The 14,789-nt window shown below is 37.7% G+C and overlaps 2 protein-coding genes across 2 annotated transcripts in view; both read right to left on the bottom strand.

Moving 5' to 3' along the window:
• Positions 1-12,042, bottom strand: part of LOC131687429 (uncharacterized) — a 45,671-nt gene extending 33,629 nt beyond the window's left edge. Inside the window, exons 1-2 of the mRNA XM_058971507.1 lie at positions 11,925-12,042; positions 8,882-11,844 (exon numbers count right to left, since the gene is read on the bottom strand). Coding sequence (XP_058827490.1) covers positions 8,882-11,844; positions 11,925-12,042 — 3,081 coding nt within the window. The remainder of the gene's footprint in view (positions 1-8,881; positions 11,845-11,924) is intronic.
• Positions 12,043-12,566: 524 nt separating this feature from the next.
• Positions 12,567-13,886, bottom strand: LOC131687428 (uncharacterized). Its single transcript, XM_058971505.1, has one exon. It carries the CDS (start codon positions 13,884-13,886, stop codon positions 12,567-12,569), a length of 1,320 nt encoding a protein of 439 aa, XP_058827488.1.
• Between the last annotated feature and the right edge of the window lie 903 nt (positions 13,887-14,789).

Genomic DNA, 14,789 nt, shown 5'->3' with positions numbered 1-14,789 from the left:
TCACGTCATTTTGCACGGAACAATTGTCTAAGAAATTGCAGGTGGATACTATCTACACTGATCTAAAAGCAGCTTTTGATAGAGTTAATCATGAGATACTGATAACAAAGCTTGATAAGCTAGGGTGTTCTACTAGATTCTGCCATTGGCTTCGATCCTACCTTGTACACCGTGAAGTCGTTGTTGAAATTGGCGATATTGTTTCAGAATCCTTTATCAACACTTCCGGAGTTCCTCAAGGTAGTACGCTGGGTCCACTGCTTTTTTCACTGTTCGTGAATGATGCAGTTTTCGTTCTAAGGCGTGGAGGAAAGCTGTTTTTTGCCGACGACTTAAAATTTTTTCTTGTTATACGAAATGAAGCCGATTGCCGTGAGCTACAGCATCTTATCGACACCTTTTATAGCTGGTGTGTAAGAAACATGATGGTCCTTAGTGTTGCAAAATGTTTTGTCATCAGCTATTTTCGAACGAGAAATATGCTTACCTTCAACTATAACATCGCAGGAACTCAGCTGCAACGCGTTGACCACGTGAAGGATCTAGGAGTCATTCTTGATGAAAAGCTAACGTATACTCATCACGTCTCTGCGTCCATCGACAAAGCCAATCGATTACTGGGATTTATTTTCAAAATTTCCAGTGAATTTCGGGATCCTCTGTGTTTCAAGGCTCTTTATTGCTCATTGGTGCGCCCGCAGTTGGAATTTGCAAACGTCGTTTGGTGCCCCTATCAAGCAACGTGGAGCCTTAGGATCGAAGCAGTCCAGCGTAAATTCATACGATATGCGTTACGAGGATTGCCGTGGAACGATCCGTTAAACCTGCCACCGTACGAGGACCGTTGTCGTCTTCTAGGACTTAATACTTTAACGCATCGGAGACATGCAGCGCAGGCTACTTTCGTGTCAAAGATTCTGCTGGCTGAATATGATGATCCGGAGCTACTAGAGCAAATCAGCCTCTACGCGCCTACCCGTTCTCTTCGCCCACGAGCCCTGCTGCATTCTGAAATGCGCAGCACTAACTACGCTGCCAATAGTCCGATTTTAGCAATGAGTCGTCGCTTCAACGAGTTTGCTGAAATTTTCGACTTCGTCGTGAATTCTTCGCAGTTTCGTCGTCGTGTATTGTCACTAGTTTAATTGTGTTTAGTTTAACTTAGTTTAGTTTAGTTCATTTAGACAAATTGTCAGTTGGACTTTTTATACAAATACAAATACAAATACAAATACAAATACAAATACAAATACAAATACAAATTTTGTTTTTTTTTTGTATTTTGTGATTTAGTATTTTTATGTTATTGTGGTTTTGTATTTTTGTGATTTTGTTTTTTTGTATTTATTGTATTATTGCATTTTTGTATTCTTGTATTTTTGTATCCCGGTATTTTTTTTTTATTTTTGTGTTTATGAATTCTTGTATTTTTAAAAATTTTGTATTTTTATAGTCTTGAATGTTTGTGTTTTTGTCTTTATTTCTGTATTTTTAGAATTTTAGTATTTCTGTGTTTTAGTATTTTTGCATTCTTGTGTTTTTGAACTTCTTTATTTTTGTACGTCGCGTTTTTTTTATTTTGTATTATTGTACTGTTGAATTTATGAAATTTGAATTTTTAAACTTTAGAATTTTTCAATCTCAGATTTTTTAAATTTTCGAATTTCTTAATCTTTGATCGTTAGAATTCTTGAATGGTTGAATTTTCGAATTATTGAAGTTTTGGTAATTGAAATATTCGAATTTATGAATTTTTCAATTTCTGAATATTTCAATATTTTATTGATCCTTTGAATTTTTGCATTTATATATATGTTTGTATTTTTTATTGTTGTATTTTTGTATTTTCGCGTTTGTGAATTTTTGTATTATTGTTGTGTTGAATTGCTGAAATTTTTAGTTTTAGAATTCAAGAATTTTTTAATCGCTGAATTCAAATTTTTTTCATATTTGAATTTGAATTTCTGAATCATAGAATTTTTGAATTCTTTGCTCTTCGAATTTTTAAATTTTTTAATGATTGAATATTGGAATTATTGAACTTTCAAATTTTTGTATTTTTTAATCATTGATTTTTTGAGTTTTTGTATTTCTGAATCTTTGAATCTCCGAAACTCTGTACTTTTATTTTTTTTAATTTTTGAATTTTTAAATCTTTGATTTCTTGAATTTTTGAATTTTAAAATTCTTCAATTTTTGATCTTTTGGATTTGAGAATTTTTGTATTTTTAGACCTGTTGATTTTTTTTTTTGCATTTTTAGTGCCTTTGAACTACTGAATTTGTAATACTTGAATTGGGGAATGTTAGTATTTTTTCAATTTTTTCCTTCTCGGATTTTTAAATTTATTAGCTATTGAATTTTTGATTTGTTGAATTATAGATAGGATTCTCAATCTCAAATTTTTTTAAGTTTTGATTACAGATATCTTGAATTTGAGATATTTTTAGCAAGTTTTTGAATTCATAAATTTATGAATTTCTGTTACTTCAGTCATTAATTTTCAAAAAAAAAATATAAATTTTGCGCTCTCAAAGTTTAGTATTTCTGATTTTTATAATACATAATTTATCCTGTTTTAGAATTTCGTTGTTTTTGAATTTATAAATTATTGAATTTATCATTCCTCAGTTGTGCTTAATAACACTAGTAACAGTGACATAGTGCTCTGCCAAGTGATGTTATGCAGTAAAGCTAGCGTTGTGCGGCTGGACCACATAGTCGAGGCGAAGGATGCCAAGCGGCACGAAGCCACTGAGGATCCGCCTGACGAGGTGTTGTCAAACCCGCCGGCGGATGTGCAAAACCAACCTGTGATTCACTTGTTTGTCCGGTTTGTTTATTGAGAACAATTACACAAAGAGTTAAGTCAAAAAAAAAGTCTACCTATCGAGCACAATAGGAATCCGTCTTTGATACCTCTGTAGATATTTTGCTCAATAAGTAGACTTTTTTGGCTTCATTCTCTGTACACTCTTTGCGCACCTTTATACTAAGGCCTTCGGTTTACTCAAATATGTTCAGTCAAACCGATTCCGAAACCGGTTCGGAATCTTGAATGAATTCAATATGAATTTCGACTCAGCTCAAATGCAATAACCTATTCTGACTCAGTAGGTTTCGGAATCGGTTGTTGCCTTTCAACTGGATTCCATATTGAATTCATTTCGGATTCCGAATCAAATTGCGAATGGTTTGACCGGGTAGGTATTATAGCTAATTTAAGCCGACTGAGCGGTATCGATTTGATCTGCAGTCACTTGGTATCCACAAAACGCACTGTGATTAGAGCTTCCATCCATTTATTTCCCGGGAATCCCGGGATTTTTGGATTTCCCGGGATTCCCGATTCCCGGGAAATTGTGTTGTCTCATTCCCGGGATTCGGGAATCCCGGGAAAAAAGATTTTTAATTTATTTAGAAATTCTGTAGGAAATATTTTTATCGGCAAACATTTGGAGTAAGCAGTGAATTCAGATTGTGCTTTTCCAACTGATTTGCAGATCTTTGGACTATATATCTTTAGGCTCGCTGATATGTTTTCATGATTTTTTAGGTATAGTCCAAGCCTTACTCAAAATACTACTAAAAATGTTGATATTTTCATGCAAAAATGGATTAATTTGCCGGTTAGTGATGCGCACGACATCTCTGCAACCGATGAGCCGATTGATCAGATTTTTTAACAGTTCTTTTAATAGTTTATTTTAATAGTTAGATCTTGAATGAAAGATCTTGAATGAATGCAATCAAAGTAGTAATTGAAATGGCGGTAATTTCTTAAAAAAAAAATCGATGAGTGTTTGTTTCAAAACTTGGGATGGTTTGTAGTGATATCATGCTTAACGCAAACGCTATTCAAAATAAAGAATGTTTCTAGAACGTCTGTAGAAATATTTGATCGGTTCATCAAATGCATATTTCGTCTAATTTGTTATACCACCGAATGTCGCTTTCAACGATGCAGGCAGGATTTTTGAAGAGATAAGATCAAGCAATCCAGATACTCGCCCGTAACAGGAAATCGATGGTAGGCTTCATCCATCGCTGCACAGTTCGTCCATCATCTGCTTGATTTTGATTCACACTTAATTCGGAATGATGCTGATCCTAATGTGACAGAAGTAGATTCCATATATCACATTTTCTCATTTGATCGGAAATAACTGCACAATACCCTGAAGCAGCTTAATCTTTTCATTCAAGATTACCAAAGAAGGTGCTTTGCATTGAATTGACCCATCGTATCAGAACAACGAATTCCAATTTTGGGCAGTAACTCCAGCAGCCGCGTTTAGTATATCGTCCCAATCGTATCCGTGATTACCAAAATTTAGATTATACATATAACCAACAAAAATCAAAAGAAGTTGATGTTGCGTAAACTTATTGACGAGTTATCAAATGATTGAATGATGTGTAGGACGCCAAATCGCCTTTTTCTGACAACTGCTTTTAGGACAGATATACATGCAATCAAACGGGTTTGAAAACTTTTCAATTTATTCTTTTTTTTAAGAAAATCATTCACGTTTTTATATTTCTTCTGTATTTCCGGGATCCCGGGATTTCCCGGGAAATTTATTATTTATTTCCCGAATCTGAAAACCGTCGGGAAATGGAAGCTCTAACTGTGATTGTGCCTACGCATATTATTTACACAAAATATTAATATACTACAGCGGTAACAACGTTACATTGCATTTCTGTACACTATTCGACTTCACTGCCGCTTAGTCGGCTTAAAACTAATCATAGCCAGTATGTTTGATTTAACCAGACAAACGATTGGATAACAGATTTGCTTGCACTTCCGACGGATGATTTACTAAAACCTTCTCCAGCGGAAACTTGGCCTTAGCTGTATGGCCAAGCTGCATCACACTAACTTTGCTGCATAACATCACTTGGCAGAGCATTGTATCACTGTTACTAGTGTGAATAAGTGCAACTGAGAAATCATACAATTCAATAACTAGTAAATTCAAAAACTGAACAGTCAAAAATTCCGAAACAATAAATTATGCAAAATTATCCACACATTACAAAATCCCGAAATACAAAACATTAAGAACTTTTTTTTAGATTACCTAATATTAAATGTACTTTGTAAAACATTTTTAATTTTTCCTGAATAATATTTCTAAATCGATGAAAGGATTATGATCTGTCTTTAAACGTCAAAGTTTGTCGTTTACATACAGTTTATACACGTTTCATCGATTTAGAACAACTTTGAATTATTTATTACTCTATGGGAGGCGGGATGCCCCACCCGAAGGTACCACCCGCCGGCAGGCATGCTGGCGACCGGATGGCGTGCGAACGGCAGGCAAAAGGCATGCGAATGGCGGGGCTAATATTCATAGCAAAGAACGCAGCCATCCGCCTGGTTGTTGCATCTGAGCCTGCATTTCGTTTGCCCGTCACTTGCCAGCATGTATTGAGGCGATTGGTGTTGGCAGGTGGGGCATCGCGCCTCCCGTTAGCCAGCCATCTGCCGTGGTAATGTGGGCTGCTACGCCTCCATGATTTCTATGCCAACATCTCAAACGTCTCGTTAGGGTCGAGCCACAATAAACAGAATCAATATCCTGTGGATAGATGTTTTTTTCTGTTCATTTTGTCTCTTGTTTTGCATAGCCACTCTTTCTTCCTCACATCACACTTTCTGCTGAGGTATGATGGCTAAAAAAATTTTGATTTCGTCCGCCATGGCTAGCAAACGGCGGGCGAATATCGGCATAGCGCAGCCCGCTTTTGGGACTTGTATTTTTTTCATCGACGGCTGACACTTAGCCGTTTCCGCGATTTTTTCGGGACTTGTGTTTTTTCGGGACATAGTTTTTTTTCGATTTTTTTGTTATGGGACTTTACGGTATTTTACTGGAGATGTACAGCAGTGAATTTCGGTGGTGTTTCCTCCCGTTCTCGGGGGAGCGGATTATACTGTTAGTATAAGTGATTTACAGATCGAGCCGAATCTCCGCAATCAAAAGTGTTTTCAATAAGAAAAGTTGCTGTTTTGCAAAATAGTGATATTCGATCATAGATGTTGATGTCGTTGTCAAATTCTTCTGCATGAAAATACTTGTTTCTTCCAAAGGTGAGCGAAGTATTATATTGATAGTAAAGTAGCCAGTAGAGCCAAGATTATTCAGATGTTGATTCGGCGAATAAATTTCATTGTGGATTGCGTGTTGGAAAAAAGCAGTCGGTAACCACTTGCTAGTTCACGGAGTGTTGCAAACTAAATTGTATCCACTGATTATTGCATTCGTTTGTCATTTGCTTTGCTCTCAAATATTCACCTTGAGGAATTGTGATCTAGTACCCGGAAGGTGGACTGTTCCACCGCGGTGCTTCGTACATCAGTAACCCCCGCTGGAGGTGCTGCACGATTGTGGAAATTTCTCGTTTCATGCCTTTTTGTCCGGTGAGTAATATTGCGTAGAAAGTGTTAGGTTTGTTCCAATGCCAAGAGAAACTTGAAATACTCCGGAGGAAACAATGAGAAAATCGTTCCTGTAGTCTCTTCTTTCTCTTGATAATTATCTAGTTTAGAAAGTGAAAGATGTCCAATTTTAATGAGGTTTTTTGCCAAAAGAATGTATTTCAATCTAAATAAACCGAATCCGAGAGCGTAAATGCGAAATTTTCAACCGTAGTTAAATAAACTGAAAAAATAAGTTGTGCTGTGCTTAATAACAGTCTTAACAATAGCAGTTCTTTAACAAGTGAGCTTACACAGCGGAGCTAGTGTGATGCGGCCTGGTCGCATACCCGAAGCGAAGGATACTTAAACATAAGGGTTATACGTAGTTTAAAGCCGACTGAGCGGCAGCGAAGTCTGACAATACACCAGAATACGATGTGGGGTAGCCACATTAGTCAACCGAATACTGACTAATGTGGCTATGCCACATCACTTTCTCATGTACGAGCTTTCAACTAACTATAGCCCCTATGTTTGAGTAAACCTGTCAAACGAGAGGATCACAGGTTTGCTTGCAATTCCAGCAACGGGTTAATCAATTCCTCGTCCAGCGGATTCTCAGTGGCTTTGCGCCTCTTCGGATCCTTCGCCTCGGGTATGCGACCAAGCCACATCACACTAGCTCCACTGTATAAGCTCACTTGTTTAAGCACTGTTATTGTTATGAGTGTTATTAATCACAACTTATTTTTTCAGTTTATTGAACATTGGTTAAAAATTTCACATTTCCGCTCTCGGATTCGGTTTATTCAGGCTAAAATACACCCTATTGGCAAAAAACCTCATTGAAAATGGACCTCTATCACTATAGTCACTAAACTAGACAATTAGTTTTCTCTTTTTTCTTCTTCTGCTAGCAAACCGGAGTAAAAAGAAGTATGTTTTACTCCGGAGCAACTTTCGTTTACTGCAACAAATCTAATATTTTCTTTGTCCTAGTCAAGGTGAAGTGTTTCATGTACAATTGTGAAATAGTTTATCAGAAATGTCAGGAGGAAAAGCTTCCTAATATTGCATAGTACTCTCCGCTTCAAGGCAAATCAAACGATAAGAAGATTTGTCACACATGTGATGAAGTATTTGTAAGTATTAAGTAGCATCACATAATTAAAGAGAATCCAAACCTAATACATACTCATTGCCAGGTACTTATGCAAATGACTATCAGAACCAATCCCAATTATAGCGATTTCCTTAAATTCCATACTCACGTATTCTACTCAAATACGTGCATAGAAACTCGGCAAAAAAATTAAGAATCTAAAAATTTGGAAATTTTAAAATCAATAAATTTAAAAATTTGGAAATATTAAGTTTCATAAATTTAAAAATATGTGAATCTAAAAATTTACCGATTCAAAAATTTTGAGATTTGAAAATTTATTAATTTGAAAACCTAAAAATTTAGAGGTGCGAAAATTCGAGCATTGAAAAAATTTACATGTTTAGAAATTTAAAAACTTAGGAATTCAAAAATTTTAAAATCTTGGAATGTAAAAATTTAACTATTCAAACTTTTGAAATTAAAGATTTTTTTCTAAATTTAAACGTTTAGAAATTTAAAGATTTTAATGTTTAAAATTTCGAAACCTTAATTTTTTGAAATTTTTGAATTTAAAGGTAATTTTAAGAACAAAGATTTAAAAGTTAGGAAAAATCAAAATTGAAAAGAATTTGAAGATCAAAAAATAAAAAAATTATGAATTTAAAAATTTTCAAGTTTAAATATTAAAAAATTGAAAAGTAAAAAAAATCCAAAAACACAAAAAAGTTGAATTTAAAAAGTTTAAGGATACTAAAAATTTAAAAATTCAGGAGTCTCAAAATTTATATATTCGAAAATTTAAAAATTTTAAGATTTAAAGATTGAGAAACCTAAAAATTTTAAAAATTTAATAGTTTAAGCATCTAAAAATTTAAATATTTAATAATTAAAAGATTTCAATATTAAAGAATGCAAAAATGTAGATTTAAAAACAAAAATTTAGGAAATTTGAATATCAAAATATTTTGAAATTTAGAGATTTCAATATTAAAAAAATTTCAAATAAGAATTTAAAAATTTAAGAATTTAAAGTTTAAAACATTAAAAATTCATGAATTTCAATTTTTTTTTTTTTTTTTTTTTTTGCATTTTGGACCTTTTAACAATTGTCATTCGGGTCCCTTTATTCATACTTGTCTTGATGTATTACAATTCATTGGTACACTCATTTTAATTCTTGTTTTTCAGATTTCATTGTATAACCTAATATTTTTGAAAAAGTTTAACAAATTAGTAGCCCTGATTTTATCATCTGCTAACGCTTCTCTGATGTTAGCTGGCACGTTCTCTTTTTTTCGTTCTTCGTCTAGTAAAGGACATTCTGCCACTATATGTTTTACCGACAGTCGCGCGTTGCATCTTCGGCAATGGGGTGGATCTTCCTTTTCTAATAGGTACTGGTGGGTAAATTTCGTGTGACCAATACGTAGTCTCGCTAGTGCTACGTCATCTCTTCTGGTACCGATAACAGCTTCCGTGAACGGCAAAACAGAGTTTTTAATTTCCCTTAGTTTGTTGTTTCTTGTAACTATCCATGCTGATTGCCACTTCGATAAAGATGCCGTTTTCATCACCCTTTTAATCTCCTTTATGTCGATGGCGATGTTTAACACTTCTTGTTGTTCTAGAGCTCGCTTGGCTTCCCTGTCGGCTCTCTCGTTGCCATGAATGCCGCTATGACTTGGTACCCAACAGAAATGAACCGCCGTCCCTTTGCTAGTCGCTTTTCGATAGCTATTTGCGATGTCGTCTCGCCAATTACTTTTAATTTTGTACGTTTCTAATGCCGTAATCACACTGAGGGAGTCTGTACAAATAAGGTAAGCCCCCACCCGTTCCTGACTTGCCACCCATGATAATGCCTCTTGGATAGCAAGACTTTCAGCTGCAAAGATGCTGCTCATGTCGTTTATTCGTTTCCTGATTACAGTTTCTCTGGTGACCATGCTGTATCCGCATCTGGAGCCTCGTTTCGAACCGTCGGTGTATATTGTACGGTAGAATCGGTATCGTGTAGCAATCCTGTTTGCGAATTCCATGCTTAGTTCAGCTGACGATGCCCCATTTCTCAGACAGTGCAGTAAAAATTTGTCAACCGGTAGTTTTGTCCTATTCCATGGTGGGCACTTTGGATTTAAAAGGATGTTGATTGGAGGCAGCTCGATGCCTAAGTCGTTTATTATTTCTGCTCCTCGAGTCAAAACGGTGTTTAAACTTCGTGCTGGTCTGTTGTCCCATAGATCTCCCGAGCTAGGGTTGCTTGTGCTGTCGTCAAGGATGTCTTCAGGGTCTGTAGATTCGACTCTGGTCATGATATCAATTTGCTGCTTTCTTATTTGTTCGTCCTTAGCCATTCGTTTGGCTGTATAGATCGCAGTTCTTTGATCTAGTAGTGTACGAAGACCGGGGATACCTGTTTCCACTTGAAGACTCGCTATTGGACTTGTGTGGAAGCCACCACATATTGCTCGCAGTCCACGATTGTGAACTGTTTCCAGTAGTTTGGTATTTGTGTCACTCATCGCTGCTACTATTGGGGCTGCGTATAAGATTTTTTCCAGTATGCACGCCTTGTATATTTTTGTGAGTGTGGTTCTATCTCCGCCCCAGTTTCTTCTTGCCACGCTCTGCAATACTAATAGTCGTTGTTGGACCGATGTTTTCAATTCCTCCACGTGCGTTTTAAATTGTAAGCATTCGTCTAATACCGTCCCCAGACATCTATAATGATTTCTTCGCGGTATGGTTTGGTTGTTTAACCGTAGCTTGTTCGCTTCGCCACTTCTTCTGGTTTTAGGTTTTCTGAATGCCATTGTGACGCTTTTTTCTGCTGATATACGATAACCTGAACGCTGCTGCCATTTCTGGATTTCGCATAGGGCTTTTCGTAGATTGGCAGTTACTCTTTTTTGGTCCGTCCCTGATGCTATCAGGACGACATCGTCGGCATATAACAGTAGTTTTACTCCTGCGGGCAAATTTTCTTTGATCGTGTCGATGGCTACGAGAAACAGGGTAACGCTGAGAACTGATCCCTGACATAAACCTGTTTCCATAATTTTCTCCTCTGACAACTGGCCGTTGGCTCGAACTCTGAACGTTCTTTTCTGCAGGGATTTGTACAGGTACCGTAACATCTCTCCTCCAATGTTCCAGCTACGCAGCTTCTCAAGCACTAATCTGCGCCATGTTGTATCGTACGCTTTCGTAATGTCTAGAAAGACTGCCTGTACGTATTCGTTTTTGTTCAAAGCCTGTCGTATTGTGATGTCCATTTCGCCTAGGTGATCCACCGTTGTCCTTCCTTTACGAAAAGCGTACTGGTGTTCATGAAGTAGTTCATTTGACTCCAGAATGTGTACCAACCGATTATTTACCATACGCTCGAAAACTTTTCCTAAGCAGCTATTTAGAAATATTGGCCGATAGTTTCCCGGGTTCGTTCGCTCTCCTTTACCTTTGTAAATTGGTACAACGACGGATTTGGTCCAGTCGTCCGGGTATGCAGATTCAAACCATAGTCTGTTATACGCAGCTAGTAATTGGGTTTTGCAGTCGTGGGGGAGCATGTCTATCATTTTATAGTGGACGTTGTCAAGTCCAGGTGACGATCCGCTGGTTCCTTCCAGAGCTTCTTCCAGCTCGTATAACGAGAATTTTTTATTGTAGTCGGCTGCTAGGTTGGGGATGTCCAATGGTGTTGCTTCTACTGTTCTTTTGTAGTCTTGAAACGCAGGGGGGTAATTCTTGCTGCTAGAGACGTTTTCAAAATGAGCTGCAAGAGCCTCGGCGATAGCGCGGTCGTTTTTCGCTGTCTCTCTTCCAATTTTAATTGCGTTTATGCGTGTTTGGCTGTTCTTCCCTTGCATGTTTCGGACGTTTCTCCAGAGATCCGCAGATGACGTATGGACATTGAAGCTTCCGACGAATTCTTTCCACGACGTTCGTTGTGCCTCGTTGATAATCTCCCTGGCGTTCTGGCGTGCCCTTCTAAATTCTTCCACTAACTGGCTTTTGTCCACTTTTATTTGGCTTTGCGACTTCAGTCTTCTCAGCGCCTTTCGGCGGCCTTTAACTGCTGCAGCGACGTCACTGTTCCACCATGGCACCATTGTTTTCGGCGGTATTCCACTGGATCTGGGGATGGCCTTTTCGGCAGCTTGGATGATTGCGTTTGTAATTTCTTCGATCTGTTTGTCTGCGCTGTCTTTTTCTTGAAATGTAACGGAGCTTTGGTATGTTGTCCAATCTGCTTCGTCGATTTTCCACCTGGGGGCGTACCGTTGTCGTTGTTGTTGGAGCTCTGGGACCGATAACAGTATTGGTAGATGGTCGCTGCCATGGGTGTCTTCTAGAATATTGAAGTCTAGGCGACCTGCTAACTCGGGTGAGCAACAGGCGATATCGATGCAGGATCTATTTCCGCTGGCATGGTGATGAACGTGAAATCCCCGTTGTTGAGGACAGTGAGTTCGCAATCATCAATCACTTGCTCAATCATTCTCCCTCGCGCATTTATACTATTCGACCCCCAGAGCGGGTGGTGAGCATTTATGTCCCCGACGAGTAGCATAGGTGTAGGAACTTGGTTGATCATAGAGGTCAATTCCGGGGCAGTGATGGACTTCCCGGGTGGGAAGTATATGTTCAGGATGGAAATATTGAGTGGGGGACCTACCTGTATTGCGATGGCTTCAAAGTCGCTGCTGACTGCTATCTCTTTGTAGTCCAGTCCAATTCTTACTGCGGTTATTACCCCGCCGGCTGCTTTTTTCCGCTGACTCGTTGGTGGTGGACGCTATTGTATCCGCTGATTTTTGCTTGGCTTTGGCTGGAGCACATGGTCTCTTGAAGACATACGATGAGAGGGTGTTGTTCTGTGGTAATGATCTTAACTTCTGGTTTTTTCGCGCGGAGACCTTGGATATTCCAAGAGACGATGGATGAGTTTCTTGTTTGTACTTTTGCATTATTTTGTGTGTGCATTGCTTTTATTTTATTATTATTATGTTAAACTGCACCGGCTCAGATCTCCATTTCACTGTCTTCTGCTTTCGAACTTTCGGTGTCGTGTAGTATTGGTTGTACTTTTTTGGGTCTTCCCCTTCCTCGTTTCTGTTGGGTTTGGTTGAGTTTATCATCGCTGCTGATCTGGTACGTGTATTCCTTTTTTGTCCTTTTCGGTTTTGGGGAGGGTGACGGTGGGTCGTTTTGCTGGTCTTTGTCACTTGCTTGGTATCGACTATCGTATTGCTTGGAGTGTCCCTGTTTCGCACTATTCTGGACTGCATGTTCGGTAGATTCCTTGGTCGCTTGATCCATTATATATGAAGTCGTAGGTACTGCTTGTGGTTGTGGACGGGGATTTGCTTGTGAAGTTTGGGTTGGTTTAATCGTGGGGGTTTGTGTCTGCTCGATGGTTCGTTTTAATTCGGAAAGAGTAGTTGGGATGGTCTGCGAATCTCCACAGCTGCATTTGCATTTACATTTGCGGGTTCCAGCTGCTACCACATTTGCAAAACTTTGTTCGGGTTGCGTCCTACGATCCACGATTTTCTTCGCCTCCCAATATGATATGCCATTATCAATTTTCTCTCGGACGATGTCGTTTTCACGCTGCCAGATTGGGCAGTCTACGCTGATTGTTGAGTGATTTTGCTTGCAATTTGCGCACTTAGCCGGCCTTTGACAGTTATCTCCATGGTACTGTTCACTACAATTTGCACATACTTTTTGTTGTTTACAGTCTTTCCCCAAGTGGCCATACTGCATACATTGAAAGCAGCGCATCGGTCGTGGGTAATACGGCCGCGTTACTACGTTTTGGAAACCAACTTTGATGTCTTGTGGCATTATGGCCTTTGAAATCGTCAAAATAAAAGTCGAGGTTTTAACCCTACTATCCCCTTGTTTACGCATGATTCTATAGACCGTTGTGACTCCTTGGTCTCGCAGATTTTCCAAGATCACTTCATCATTTTCATCCTGTAGATCCCGACAAGTGATAACAACTCGGCACGTATTCAGGCTCCCATGCTCAGTAACTGCGATATTTATATCGTTCGACATGCGTTGAAGATTCAACAGTTTTTCAGCTTGTTTGTCTGTTTTCGTGTGAACCAACAATTTGCCGTCTTTGATTCGTTTCACGTTGGTCACCTCGCCACAGCAATTTCTGATGACCTTGTCAATCAGAAACGGTGAAACTTTTTCCAACGTCTGGCCTTCGTCCTTGCGTTGGATGACAAGGTAGCGTCCTTCAGTTCGTTGGGGTATCAAACCTAACGCTGGGAACCCCCTTCCACTCATCGCAGGAACTCCGCCACTGCCGCCGTGAGGCGACATGGCCCTACTCGCTTCTGCTCACTTTGTGTGATCACTTTTTATCCGTCTGTTTGTGTTAGTTCGCTGCCTTTCTATTCCCTTGTGTGGTGTCGCTCAACAGTCGGGATGATCTGTGCTTTGTTGTGGTGAACAAAGCACCTTAGCGCAGAATTGAACTGGCTTTATTTCGTCTCCAGGCACTTTTTTCCACTTCACTCCAATTCGATGTGATCAATTTGTTGATTATCTATCGCGTGGGAAAATTTCCCGCGGATACACAAACTAACACTATAGAAAAATCGTTATCTTAATCCGGCACAATAACCGCGTCGACGCACTGTTTATATCCCGAACTCGAATGGAATTTCAATATTTAAAAATTTAATAATTCAAGAAATTTTAAATTCAAAAATTTTAAAATGTGAACATTTAAAAAAAAATTCAGAAATTTAAAAAGTTAATAGTTTAGTAATTTAAAAATTTAAACGCTTCAAATCTTGAAAATTTAAGCATTTAAAGATTTAAAAATTTGTGAACATTTTATCAGGAATTTAGAAATTTAAGAAAAAAAATTTAAAAGTTTAAAAATTCAAGAATTTGAAAATTTGAATTTTTTTTGATTATTAAATTTTTTTAAAGCTTCAATTTCTGGTATTTCAAGCTGTTGAATTTTGGAAATTTTCAATTTTTTTGCGTATTCTTGAATATTTGTATTCAGAGTTTTTGAATTTTTAAGCTCTTTGATTTTAAATTTTTGAACTTTTGTTTTTTTTTTGAAAATTTTGCTTTTTCTAAATTTTTATCTCTTGAATTTTTGTACTTTTTATCAATTTATATTTTTGTATTTCTAAATTTTTTGTTTTCTTGGACTTTTGCATTTTCGTATCTTTTATATTTTTGTAATTAATAACACATAATTGTGTT

The sequence above is a fragment of the Topomyia yanbarensis genome, chromosome 3, assembly GCF_030247195.1.
Source record: "Topomyia yanbarensis strain Yona2022 chromosome 3, ASM3024719v1, whole genome shotgun sequence".
Classification (NCBI taxonomy): Eukaryota; Metazoa; Arthropoda; class Insecta; order Diptera; family Culicidae; genus Topomyia; species Topomyia yanbarensis.
The sequence above is the reverse complement of the archived record's forward strand: the minus strand, read 5'-3'. Positions and strand labels throughout refer to the sequence as shown.

Excerpts from the sequence above, each read along its gene's own strand:
- LOC131687428 (XM_058971505.1), bottom strand. The coding sequence starts at position 13,886 with ATGTCGCCTCACGGCGGCAGTGGCGGAGTTCCTGCGATGAGTGGAAGG.